General features: G+C 48.0%; 1 protein-coding gene across 10 annotated transcripts in view; it reads left to right on the top strand.

The window, feature by feature from the left end:
• Positions 1-14,166, top strand: part of SCMH1 (Scm polycomb group protein homolog 1) — a 187,458-nt gene that overhangs the window by 164,498 nt on the left and 8,794 nt on the right. For all 10 annotated transcript variants that reach the window (XM_030323809.1, XM_030323801.1, XM_030323800.1 and 7 more), the window contains 3 exons: positions 655-855; positions 2,585-2,782; positions 13,532-13,726. In XM_030323809.1, the coding sequence (XP_030179669.1) occupies positions 655-855; positions 2,585-2,782; positions 13,532-13,726 (594 nt within the window). The remainder of the gene's footprint in view (positions 1-654; positions 856-2,584; positions 2,783-13,531; positions 13,727-14,166) is intronic.

Genomic DNA, 14,166 nt, shown 5'->3' with positions numbered 1-14,166 from the left:
GAGAGTTGCAGCAGGAGAGTGCCCAGCTGCCATGACCTGATAAACTACTGAAACAGACAACTCTCTAGATGGGACCCTCGGGTCCTTTCCATTGTTTTCTTTGGTCCCATATTTCTCTGTTTTACTACTTTCTTTGGATCTGAGTGTTAATGCAAAAGATAGCAAAGGGACTCTACCACCCAAAACAGAAATCAAGGCAGGTCACAGTGGTGTGACCATTCAAAGTGCAAGCCCAAACACACACTAGCACACTCTGGCTAATGTTGCCATGGCCCCTACCATCCCTTACACATATAAGACCTACAGGAATGTGTGAGGCAACCAAGTACTGAACATGAAAGTACATACATCTGGGGAGTTGTTTAGATTCTCTTTTCAGTGCACAGAAGACCAAGTATAAGTTCTGTGCCTTGGCTTTTGGTCTGGGCTGTTCTTCCAGCAGGCTCTGTTCCCAGAGCCTTTGGTCATGCAATCTGGGCTGGTTGCAGCTGGATACAGCCACCCTCTGCCCCCTCCCAATGTTTCGCCGGCCTAGCAGCTGAGAATCCTGCTAGGGACAAGAGCCCAGAGGGTGAGACACAGAAGAGAGCACCGTTCTGTCACTTCTCTACCCTGGACGCTCTTTAAGCTGTTTTGACTCTTTGTCTCCCGCAGTTTGTATTTACTTGAACAAGAATGGCAGCACAGGCCCCCACTTAGATAAGAAGAAGGTCCAGCTGCTTCCTGACCATTTTGGGCCAGCCCGCGCCTCCGTGGTGTTGCAGCAGGCTGTCCAGGCTTGCATCGACTGTGCTTATCATCAGAAAACCGTCTTCAGCTTCCTCAAACAGGGCCATGGTGGTGAAGTGATCTCAGGTAAGCACACTTGGGCTGGTGTGGCCTCCTCACCAGAGGGCCAGGCCTTCTCAACTGGCTCATTTCTGGCAAAGCATCCTGGTTCCTACAACAGTCACGCTTGTAGGCTCTGGAGAAATGTGAAGGGATTCTGTTCCTTTTCAACAACCAGAACCCCTCTGAGCCTTATGCACCCCTCTGCCAAGTAGAATACCATTCAGACTCTGCTTAACCAAGCTTCTAAGCAGACTCCTGTCCTGTCTACCTGCTTAGCCTCTGCATACAGAAAACGTATGTGTGTTGCTTTAAAGGCATTCCAGAAGAAAGAATCCAGAGGGACTGCATTGTGGCAACAGGAGTTTCTCCAGATCACCATAGCCTCCCACCTGGCCTCAGGGGACCAGAGAACTCTTAGGTTCTTCCGGCTCCTTAGCTGCCCAGTCCTAAGCCAGCCCTGTTACAAGGAAGTTGAATCCCAGAGCAGAGTGGGGAAAAACCATTCCCTCTCTCTTTCCTGCTATGAGAGTTTGATTCAACTATGCTGTTTTTTGTTTTCACTGAGAATGTTCACTTTTTCTGCTGTGCCCTAGTTCTGTTTCCGTGTTCCCAAGTCCAAAACCCCATTCTATACCCACCAAGTCTATGAAGACTTGACCTGGAGCCTTTCAGTCTTAACTGCATGATCCTGCATAGTCTCCCACCCCTTCCCTCTAACAAGTTGCAGTATCCAGTCTCAGGGAACCCAACTGACTTGGCAGACCCTCACGGATACCTGTATTCTTTTAGAAGACCCCATAAATAACTGTATTTTGTTAGCAAACATTTTTTGAGCCTTTATCTGACGTCAGAGGTTATTGCCAGGCACTGGCCGGGGAGGAAGAGAAAAGATGACAGGAGAGAAGTATTCTCATGTGCGAGAAATGTGTAAAGGGTGACGTGGGAGCCCTGGCGAGGGAGTAATTGGCTGTGTGGAGGGTGAGGGCACGCACGGCAGACATTGTTCTAGAAGTCAGAGGACTGCTGGGGACTCCAGCTTTCCTTTCCTTGGGAGGCCGAGCCTTCCGGGCAGTAGTCTGCGGGGATGAGGCCTTCTTTGCGCCTCTGTGGGGTTGCTGTCACCCACACCTTTCCTAGGGTTCTTCTGTCCCAAATTTGATTCCCGGGACCGGCCTATCTCCCCATTTCCTTGCTGCCCTCAGAGACAAATGCAAAGGCCTGCTTTTTAAGGATTATACAGATATTTTTTGAATAGAGATAGATAGGAAGGAAAATAAAACCAAGCATGGAATATTTCCAAATGCTGCTGAAACTCTAGTGCCCTAACACAGATCACATTGTGCACCCAAACCATTGCCGGCAATAGCTGTATTCTCCTCATCTGCCCGGTTTCTCTGTTCTTAGGCAGTTCTTATGGAAATAGAACCCAAAATGAGCAGATCTCCCGGAGGAGGCCCAGCCAACTGATGGAGCAGATAGAGTTGTGTTCACAGTTGTTTTCACAAGTTGAGTAAAATCGCCTCAGCGTCCCAGGTGCAACAGGCCTGGCCTGGCCACTCCCATTACTGCAAGCCCTTTGGAGGTGGAGGCAAAAATCAAACCCTTGAGGGAGGGAGGGGAGGGGAGGAAACCTGGGCACCGACTGCTTTGTGTAACCAGGTGAGCCTGAGGCAAGCAGTGGGCTGGGCTCCTCCGCCCGGCCTGCCCTGCACTGCCGGGCTGACGCGCTCGCCCCGTTTCCTTCATTCCACAGCCGTGTTTGACCGCGAACAGCACACCCTCAACCTCCCGGCAGTCAACAGCATCACCTACGTCCTCCGCTTCCTGGAGAAGCTCTGCCACAACCTTCGCAGTGACAATCTGTTTGGCAGCCAACCCTTTACACAGACTCACTTGCCTCTCACCACCACCGAGTACAGCCACAGCCACAGCCACGACAGGTACCTACCAGGTAGGAGCTGGGATGGGGCCTGGGCTGAGAAAGGGGCACAGGGCTTGCAGCAGCGCCAGTGGGGGCCCGGGGCTGGCCCTCACACCCTCCAGCCCGGCACCTACTCTCTGGACTCCTGGCTTTCTGCGCCTTACCTTTGCCGCAGGCGCAGCCAGGGACTCCTTGGTCTCCTCCCATCTCTGCTCTCTCCAGGATTTTGTTTTCCTATCTCTAGGATTAACCTTCTGTCCTCTGGATTTTTATCCCTAGAAAACGGTGGTTCAGAGTTCCCCTCCCGAGCCCCCACGGCGTGTGGCACGTGGAGCCACCATGAGGTCACAGCACGCCTCCCAGTGTGAAGCTGGCGGCAGAGGCCTAAGGTAGCTCTCCCTTGCCAACAGGAAGGTTTAGTCTCAGGCTACAGAGTGAGAAGTGTGCTCCCCCGTGATTGGCCGTCCACTCTTTCCTTTGGCACGTGGCCCGAACTCCTCCAGCACTGCCAGTCTAGCAAGTCAATTCAAGTTCCTGCCATTTCCAACGAGGCTGGAAAATAACTTTCTTAGTTAGCATAGCAGACCCGCAGCGGGAAAGCGGATGCCACGTGGCCGGATCAATGACTAAGCACTTCCAAGAGAGGTTAAAGAGTGAGTGGAACTCAGCATCTGGAGCCCCGGGACACAGAACGACAGGGAGCGGAGGAAAGCTCGATCCCAGTAGCGAGGTAGGTCATGGTCAAGAGAGGAAGCAGAGGCCCTTTAGAAGAGTCTCATGGACTCCTCCTGGCCGGAGGAGCAGAGAGGTGGTGCTGTGAGTGCTGGGGCTGTGCTGTCCTTTGGCGAGGGAGCCCAAGTCTGAAAGGTGCCCATTTCTGACCTACACAAGTCTTGTCACCACACTGCCTCCCCTGGCATCTCTTTATCGTTGTCTTAACAGAGTCCACTTCCGGAGAACGCGCTCGGCAACATGACTACTCACCCAGCCCCCCCACCCTCACCTCTGTCTGTACCTCTGCACCCCAGTGAGCACTGCCTGTGTGACTTGTGTGCAGGGCAAAAAGACCACCTGAATTTCAAATACTCCTTGTGAGGGCCAGACCATCTGGTCCCTGCAGGCATGTCTGTGCCCCCCTCACTGATCTGTTGCTTGGGAGGGATCTTCTCTAAACCTTTTCTCCTGCTTTCTTTTATCATCAGAATCCGAGAACAAAAAGAAGTGTCCTTAGTATGTTGCACTGGGGGTCCGGGCTGGGTATGGCAGACATGGGGCAGACAAAGGCAGGTTGTCAAATACCCCAGCTGTTGGCCTTCAGGAACTCTGAGCAGCACTTAAGTGATGAAAGCAAAGCCTATCTGAGATTCTGGAAGAATGCGTACATGAGAGGGGGTAGTGAACATTGAGGGTAGCTGCTCGTCTAAAGAGAGATTTCTCCACGAACCAGGAGCCCAGAATGCTTAAAGGGAATAATCATCACTGAGGACTAAGAGAAAACTTACTGGTAGCAGCATGCAGGGACTGGCAGGGATGTACGTCATGGGCCCGCAGTCATGGAGGGGGTTTGGAATTGAGGCCTGATGTGCCCTGGGAATTCTGTTCCAGTTTGTATCTCTCTGATTCAGCTACCAGACGAGAGGAAGCAAGCTTTAGCCGCTCTTCCTTCTTGCCTCACCAACTAAGAAAGAGACAAAGACCAGGGTTATCACATACCGTCCCCACTCCTTCCCTCATTTTCAGACAGATTCAGCCAGCTCTCTGCACCTTCTGGTGCTCACTGTCTAGCTTTTGTTTCCCATCCTGGGTGCTCAGCAACTTGGCTGCTCTTTCCCCAGTTTGTTTGCTTCTCTGAAGTGTTCTAACTGTGCCCAGACAAGCCAGAGCTTTGCCTAGATTTCTCACTCCTCTGTGCTCCTTTGCTTATCTTGCCTGCCTGCCTGCCTGCCTGCCTGCTAGCCTGCCTTGCTGACCCTTTGCTCCACCTCTGATCATCTATCATTTCCTGAACTTCCCTGATGACTTACCCAAACCTCTGCCAAATAGCTGGATATGCACAGGGCTTGGTCTGCCCTTTGGATCTGGGGTTTATCACTCCCACCCTCCTGTGTGGCTATGCGCTTCTATTTCAACATCCAAAGCTACCACTCTTCTTGTCTAGTTACTTCCTGAGGTGCCTTCTCCCTTCCCTACAGCCTGCCTCCACACTTCCCTGGCCCTTAGGGTCGTGGCCTAACTGACCACACAATTCCAGTATAGCAGATCCCATTAGGGTTCCTTACCTGAGTTGAGACTTAACTTTTTTTGAAAAACTCCAAACCTACAGAAGAGTGTGCAAATAGGATAGTGAGCAACCATGTACTCTTCATGTAGATTTCCCACTTAACTTTGTAATATTTACTATACCTGTTTCTCTTAGGCATACGTACATATATTTGTGTCTGTGGATTTTTGTTTACTGAACCATCTGAGAGTTAACTGCAGCTGAGAGACGTGATCCTTAATAAACTTTCCTATGTATCTTCTAAGGGTAGGAGTATTATCACACTCAAGAAATTTAACATGAGTAAAATCTACTAGCTGATATAGATAGATCGATCGATCGATCGATAGATGTTCCGTCTCTTTAGTTTTCTTTTATCTACAGCAGTTTTCCACACTTTTGTCTCTGCCTTTCCTGACATGACATTGACATTTTGGAGACTCCAGACCAGTTGTCAGACGCTCTGTGCCAGATGCTATACTAGCCTCTGGGGAGCCAGAGATGGAACAGACCGCATCCCTGCTCTGGGAGCATGCCAGCTGAGAGAGGACAGACATGCACGCAGTGTGAGCCTGGAACGGGCCCTGTGGCCAGCCAGGAGTGATGAAAGACGAGGACAGGAAGGGTTCCTGGCGGAGGGTGGAGGGGGACAGTGTCAGATTAGGGTCACTTCTTCAAAACTCCACACGTGGCCATGTCAGGTGAGAGGCCTGTGAAGGTCATGTGAGAGGGAGTTCCTTCCGGCCCTCAGCACTGACAGCATTAACAGGAGACAATTAATGTAGCTGGTTCCAGGGACTGTTATCTTAGCCGTAATTGAAACCACCCAGCATTAACCTCTAGGTCTGCCGTTTGGGGATTGCCCAGATTCCTCTCTGCTCAAGGAGGTTCATTTGTCCCAAGGTGGTAAGTTCCTTGTGCCTGTTTTTCTAGCTGCCGTCCAGGGTCATCTGAGCTTATAAAGTGGTCCTCCTGCCAGAATCCTAAAATGTATAGGATTCAATAAAGCCAAATAAGAAGTGTGAAATCTGTTAGGATGCATCCCTCTGTGGGGATGAAACCCTTCGTCCCCATGTGGGGTTTCCTCATAGAACTGTCAGAGTTCCAAGATGACGCAGATGCTCATAATTAATTGAACCTGTGTCGAGTCTGTTATTCAGTCGGCCAACCCAGAAGTTACTGGTTGCACAACACCAAGGTCTGGTTTAGGCATATGGGCAGGGGGCATTTCCATAGTAAACTAGGGGCCCAGGTCCTCACACTCACAGAGTTTACAACCTGGTAAAGAGGAACAAATAAGCAAACAGTTCATTCGTGATGATGCGTACTTTCAGAGGACACGTTCAGATTTCAGAAGTTCAAACCAGGTGTCAGGAGAGGCTTTCCAGAAGAAATTATATCTAAGCTTGGACCTGAAGGAGCAGGATAATCAGGTGGAGATGCCGCAGACCCAAGGAGATGGAGGAGGGGAGTGATGAAGAATGTTCCTGTTGACTGAATAGCATGTGAGACTGTGAGGGACAAAGGGGAGCGTGACCCGTGTCAGAGGAACCGGATGTGTGGTACAGCTGACATACACGGTGGAAGAGAGGCATGTGAGAGACGAGGCTGGAGCGGAGGCAGCAGCCTGGTCAGGAAAGCTCTAACTGACCGTATTGCCAGCTTTTTATCATTGAGCAGTGAGGACCCAGGGAAGGGACACAGTCACAGCGCTTCAGAGAGGTCACTCAGGATCCTGTGTGGGAGAATGGATTGGTACAGGGCGAGACAGTAGGCAGGGAGGCTGTCTGGAGGTTTGTGTGGGACTCCATGAGTCCTCTTAGATTTGGGGATAATCCTTTCCTTCGATACCCAAATCTAAATAACATCGAATGAACCCCCACCCCACATCATTCAGACTAGGGTTCCTGCTCTGACTCAGACTCCTGCAGACTCCTGCTCCTTCTTTCCCAGACCACTCTTATAGCTGACCGTCCCTCCCTTAGGTGCTTTGCCCCAAACATTTGGTCCAATTCTTCATCCTTCATTTCCCTAAGGAAAATGAATACAAAAATGAATACAATTGTAATAAACTTGTACTGGAGTTTAGGGGGGTGGGGGAGAATTGCCACAAAGAACAGGAAGCATTTTAACATTTCTGTTTTATCTTAATGTTTATCTGCTGTTACAGGATGTATCCTATTGGCCTCATTCACCTTCGGCCTCAGCCTGCTGCCATTTCTGGGGCCCACTCTAGGTTTGGGGGATTTTCTTCTCTGTTCTCTATTCCTTCCATCCCATACCTCCTCCTTTTCCAGCTATCAGCAGGCAACTCCAGCTTAATATATTATGCAGAATAATTTTGTTTCCTCTTATCTCCAATTTCCCAGACTTTGTCTTTCAAAACCAAAACTATATAAATGTAACAATGTAATTATATAAATGAAAGAACCACATAGCCCACCCAGATCTTTACTTTCAACTCAGAGAACAAAGACAAAAGCTGTTGGTAGAGAGATTTGTTCCATCTATCCCGTGTTCTCTTTTTTCTGCCTTCATGTGGATTAATCCAGTTTTTTTATGATTTCTATTTCCTTATTGGCTTATTAGCTATAACTAATTTAATTCTTTGTTTTAGTTTAGTGATTGCTTTAGTTTATATTATACATTTTTTACATATCACAGTCTACCTTGGAGCCATAGTCTTCTTATCCCTTTACATATCGCATAAGAACCTTACAGCTGGTACACTCTCCCCGTCTTCTGGCCTTTGTGCTATTGTTACCATACGTTTTACTTTTACATATATTGTAAATCCCACTATACATTATTATTTTACTTTAAATAGGTAATCCTCTTTTAAATTTTTTCAATATAAAAAATATATTCTTTTAACATAAAAGAAAAAATTATTTTATATTTACCCTTTCATAGTTACCCTTTCTGGTATTCTGGTACTTCACATTTTTTTAGTGTAGAGCCAGAGTTTCATATCTTCTCCCTGCTGAAGGACTTTCCTTAACATTTCTCAGAGTTACAGTCTACTGGACACAAATTCTTTCAGTTTTGTATCTTTGAAAAAGTCTTTTGTTTTTGGGGGGGGTTTTTTTGTCTTTGTTTCTGAAAGATACTTTTAAAGTTGACTCTTTTTTTGTTCAGCACTTTTTAAAAGATGTCACTCCATTGTTTTCTGGTTTGCATTGTCTCTGATGAGAAGTCTGCTGTCATTCTTCTTTTTGGTCTCATGCTGTTCCCACCCCCCTCCACACCCCCCCAGGGTGCTTTTAAGGTTTTCTGTTTATTATTGGTTTTTAGCCATTTGACTATGCTGTGCTTTGGTGAGGTTTTCTTCATGCCTTTTGTGCTTAGAGTCCCCTGAGCTTCTTGGACATGGGGGTTTACAGCTTTTTATCAAATGTGAAAAACTTTCTACCATTCTTTCTTCATATATATTTTCTTCACCTCTTCTTTGGAGACTCCAATTAGACATATATGAGTCTCCTTGAAGGTTTCCCACTGTTTAGTGATGCTTTTTAAATATTTTCAGCCTTGGGGCGCCTGGGTGGCTCAGTCGGTTAAGCGTCCGACTTCGGCTCAGGTCACCATCTCGCGGTTCGTGAGTTCGAGCCCCGCGTCGGGCTCTGGGCTGATGGCTCAGAGCCTGGAGCCTGCTTCCGATTCTGTGTCTCCCTCTCTCTCTGACCCTTCCCCGTTCATGCTCTGTCTCTCTCTGTCCCAAACATAAATAAACGTTAAAAAAAAAAAAATTTAAAAAAAAAAAAATAAAAAAAAAAATAAATAAAAAAAATAAATATTTTCAGCCTTTTTTCTGTGCGTTATTTTGGATAAATTCTGTAGCTGTGTTTAAGTTAGCTAATCTTTTCTTCTATAGTGTCTAATCCACTCTTAATCCATCTCATGTATTTTTATCTCAGACATTGTGTTTTCATTTCTAGAAGTTTGACTTGGGTCTTTTTATGTCTTTGGTATTTTTGCTTAACCTGCATAGTCTTTGCTCTGTCTTCTTGAGCATTTGAAATCTAGTTGTAATCACCTCTCCAGAGCTCTGACCCATGAACTGTAGCTGCCTTGGCCTATCTGGACTCGGCCCCATCTCCTCAGCTCAGGGAGCTCACCGGCCCTGTCTAATCTTCCCCTGCCTCCACTGTGGCCTGGAAACACTCTAGACAGTGAGCTGAGAGCAAGCCTAGGGCTCACCTTTTTTGTTACCCCTTTTCAGGAATCACCGTCCTGCACTACCTGATGCCCAGTGTCTGAAAATGGTTATTTCGTGTATTTTGTCTTTTTGTTTTCAGTTCCAAGAAATCAGATATGCCTAGACCCTGCTACTCTGCCTTAGTGGAAATCCAAAATGTCTCCTAAAGCCATGTACATCTTATCAGTCTACTGCCTTTGCCATTATCCTCTCTCTCTTGGCCTGAGAGGTCCTTTCTGGCCTATCTGGTCTCCTCTCTCGTTCCTCTCTGCTCCATTTTCTACCTAATAGCCCAAAGGGTATTCTTCAGGCATAAAGGAGCTTATGGCATGCCCTAACCTAAAACTCTGTAGTGGCATTCTAATACACTGACAGTAAAATCCAGGTGTCCTACTCTGGTTTGCAGTATTCTGCATCATCTGGTTCTTGCCTACCGTGCCAGATTCATCTCTTCCTTCCATATATTTTAGCTACACTGTTTTTCCTCATTTCCCCAAATATTCCAAGCTGTTTTTCTATTCAAGATCTTTCTATAAGTTACCAGGCAGCAGCCCTTAGCCATTGTACCAGGAGACCTACAGCAGATGATTAGATTCTACCTAAGCCACGTCAGCTCCTTGGCCCTTTCCACAGAATTCTCTGCGGGTGAGGGGCATCCTGGGTCATGTTCCTATCCTTTGCAGTTTTGCAGTTTTTCTTGGAGATCAAATGTTTAGATAATGCTTGGGATTCATTGGGGCTGCCAGCGAACCCTAAAACCAAGCACATTGTTTAGCATACCTCTACTTGGATGCTTCAGACCACAGCTGTTAAACATCATCTTGTCAAGGAGACCTCTCAAGGTCTCCTCATCTAAAAAAGCCCCCCTTGTTATTTTCTGTCTTAATACCCTATTTGCTTAGTAATATTTACAATAGTTTCTAATTTTTTATAAGCTTGTATTTTGTCATCCTTCCCACTAGATTAATTATTCCTTGAGGGAAGGGACAATATCTTTTTCATCGTTCACAGTATCTGTCTCCCTGTCACATAGCAAATATCTGATAATGTTTGCTGAATTAAAGTGTAGTAGAGGGTGTAGGACACGTAGTTCAGAGGACTTTTTTTTTCATGAGGCAGACTTAAGCATACACAGGAACTGTGGTAGTCTCTGGGTCTTGTGTTGGCATAAGAATTTTCCTAGAAAATTCTAGAAATTCTTAGAAAATTCTAGTTTCTTTCATTTGTTTCACCCCAGGAAGGGGAAAGCATGGTTGTGAGCACAGATTCCTTGAATCCCAGAAATGGAAAGTGGTCTAGAGATTATCTAGTGTCTAGCCCAACAGATCGGGTGGTCATCTGACTTCTGCTTAAGTGCTCCCAATGACAGGTTGCTCACCATCACCTTTGGCAACTGATTTTATTGCTGGGCATTTCTGATTGCTACAGTGCCTTCACTTTTGAGCCCAAATCTGTCTTCTTATAACTCCTGCCCCCTGTTTTACTGGCTGCCTTTCAGAAGATCCAATCTACCTCCAGTTCTCTTCCCTTCCCATGACTGTCCTCAGGTTATTTGTCACCCCTGACTTTTCTCCAGATCATGCATTCGTGGGCTCTTTCTCCTTTGCATGATTTCTAGACCTCCCCCCACCATTCTTGCCGTCCTCCCCTGGGAACTCTTGTTTTTAGGGTAGCCTTACAAGGTGAGACTCCAAAAAAATCTGCTTCTGACTGGAAATCAGTGCATAAGGAAAGGCCTTTATCTGTCTGTTTACCTCTGCATACCCCCTCCCTAGCACAGGAGCTAGTACTCAAAGGATGCTCAACAGATGTTTGCTGAATGAAGGAATGAGCTCCTTCCCATGCTGACTGTTCTTATGTCTCTAACACATCCACAGCAAATTTCATTTAAATTGGCCATATGAGATTGTATTTTTAAAAAATTTTTCTTAATGTTTTATTTATTTTGAGAGAGAGAGAGACAGAGAGACAGAGAGACAGAGTACAAGCAGGGGAGGGGCAGGGAGAGAGGGAGACACAGAGTCTGAAGCAGGCTCCAGGCACTGAGCTGTCAGCACAGAGCCCGACGTGGGACTTAAACTCGTGAACTGCAAGATCATGACCTGAGCCAAAGTCCGACACTTAACCGATTGAGCCACCCAGGTGCTCCTTAGTGTCTTTTTATAGATGGGCAAACTGAATCCCAAGAAAAAGGCAGAGATCAGTGACCAGTGGTAATGCCAGAAATAGAACTCAAGTCTTGCAACCCTAACTTCTGACCCTGGGCCAATGGTTGCAAAGTTCCTTTTAGCAGTAGAACTCCTTTTTGCAAAGGCAGGATTATATGAAAACTCTGGGGTATAAAAGTTAAAACCAGAGCTGTTTTGCTAGAACCTGGGGCGAGACCCAGAGGCCTACTCACTTGGCCTCCCTCTGGAGGCCCTCGGGGATCTGTGGAGCACAGTTTGAGAGCACTGCAGTCTTCTTTGCTGCACTGTCTTGCTGAGGCAGCCAGGCCCTCGTCTGGTCAGCCTTAAGTAGACGAGGCCCTCCCAGGGCCCTCCCAGGCATGATTCTTCATCTGTCCACTGCCTCTCGTTAGGAGAGCTTTAATGACCTGGCCTGGTGCCGTTGCCCCTGTCCTGGTGTTCAGGCCCCTCAACTCAGACTCCAGGCCTCCATTGCCATTCGTAGCATCGCTGAGAGGAAGAGACGCTGACTTGCATCAGCAGCTGGTGAGCCCCCCATACTGTCCTGCTGACGCTTCACACGCTAGTTCGGGTGAGGCAAGTTGCGCTGTCCGCGGTTTTCGCCAGGTAATGAGGGCTCGAAAGGTGCATGCAGAAACTAGATTTCATCCTTTTCCCGAGTTACTGCAGAGAACGTAGGCTTGCCGTAACTCTGAGTGAAGGATAAATAAAATAACTCCCCACCTTGGCAAAATCCATCTCATTCCATTTTCTCATTTGATGTTCTCAGCATGAGAGAGAGGGATTTCCCCCCCTTTTACAGATGAAGCTGGCGCTGAGAGGACAGACAGCTTGCATGGGATCAAATACCTGGAGAAGGGCAGGAGTCCAGGTGTAGAACCCGGGCCTCCTGTTTGTTGGCTTGGAGTCCTGTGCTTGTCTCAAAAGTGGGACGCTGCTGTGGTCCCCTCTCCTGGAAGATAGGAATCTGAAGGCTTGTCTGCCTAAAGGGGTGGGCTGCGGTCCAGGTCCCCAGAGACTTCTCTCTCTGGGACCATTGCCGGGGTAGGGCTTTGTCAGTCACACTCCCGAGATTAAGGGCAAATAGCTGGATTTGACTCTAAGCCCCCGGTTACCCCGCAAGTTCAGGTAGTAGAAAGTAGTCCTAAAATCCTAACCCATCTTGCCATAGAAGTCTTATCGTGTGCCAGACCGTGTGTTTGACTGTAGTGTTGATCACAGGCCTGAGTGAATCCCAAGCGTTACCTGAACAGCCAACCTCTAAGAAAAGCCACAAAGGATGGGGGTGGGGGTGGCCCAGGACCCAGCACTCCTCCTTTAGGCAGAGATGATGTGAGCAGGGCTGAGGAACTGACTGAGTGTGGGCAGAGCCCAGTCACGAGAGGGAGCCTGCTTCAGGTTCTGGAGTGCACTGATTAGGGGCTGCTGCCCAGCTGAGGGGCTGGGCCTCAGAGGAAGGGGGCTTCCCATGTTCTAAATGAGGACGCTGTGGTTCTGAGAGAAGCACCTTGTCTACCCAGTGCCAGAGCCAACTTCTAATCCAGATTCTGGTCTCCACGGCCCTATTCTCACCGCCGCATAAGCCCAGCTTCCTTGGGGTAGTTCTGTTCCACAAGGCAAGTACGAAAGGAGGGAGGGAACCAAGGAGCAGACCCTTCATAGACAGGCTGTTAGTTGGGCACTGAGGAGCATTTCTGAGATGTCTTGCTGGCTGAGGGGGTCACCTTTTAAAGTGTCCTCATCTGAGTAACCATACCTCTTCTCCAGCACCCCTGTCCCCTGCACTAGCATCTTGTGTGTAGGGAGGCAGCCTCTTCCTAAAATAGTTCTATTTGTTTTAAGGTTCTCCTTATCCAGAAAAAGCTTAAGACCTCCAGACCACAAGAAACTTCAAAGACTATCTAATCTAAAAGGAAGAGTCCCTAAAGAGATACAAGTCCAGAGAATGGCACTGGGCTTGACTAAGGTCACCTAGTGAGAGCCAGAGCCATGCCTAGTACACAGGCCTCCTGAGATAGCCTAGAACTTTCTGTCTTGCTGCCTCTTGCTCCATCAAACAGGTACCTGGGAGGCCAGCGCCCCGGCAGTCCTTCTAGACTAGTTCCTGCTCTAACTCTGGTTTTACTGTTTTCCAGGTGAAAGCTTTGTCCTGGGGAATAGTCTGACCCGGTCCTTGGAACCACACTCAGACTCCATGGACTCCGCCTTGACTCCCACCAACCTTGTCAGCAGCTCCCAAAACCTTCGAACCCACGGGTACCGGCCTCTGCTTCCATCTTGTGGCCTCCCACTGAGTCCTGCCTCGGCTGTGCGCAGGCTGTGCTCCAGGGGTAAGCTGACTGCAGTTCTGGCCCTCGCTCTTCCCTTCCTTCCTCACTGAGCACTGGCTGCCCCCTGCCTGGCAGTTGGATGGGGTCCAGACTTACCATTTGTGTCTAGCTAGGCACCAGGGAGGCATCTGGAGCTCTGGGATTGGCTTGACAACAGTGGAAACTAAGAGCCAAAGACTCGAGCCAAAGGGACAGGGAAAGGTACCCCCATTCGTTTATTAGCCATTCATTCGAAGACCATCTATGTTCAGCATGGGGATGCAAAAGTCAATCGCTTTTGGTCCTCAGAGTGTTCACAGTCTTATGGGAGAGACAAACACTTCAACACAATTGTAAGACATATCTTGAGTACAGAGATGTGCTTTGGATAGTATGAAAACTGCAGGAAAGAAGAACACCTAACCCAAGCTCGGTATCCAGGGGAAGCTTCCTTGAATTTT

Source organism: Lynx canadensis, chromosome C1 (genome assembly GCF_007474595.2).
Source record: "Lynx canadensis isolate LIC74 chromosome C1, mLynCan4.pri.v2, whole genome shotgun sequence".
In the NCBI taxonomy this organism is placed as follows: Eukaryota; Metazoa; Chordata; class Mammalia; order Carnivora; family Felidae; genus Lynx; species Lynx canadensis.
Note: the sequence above shows the minus strand (reverse complement) of the source record. Positions and strands in the feature narration are given on the sequence as shown.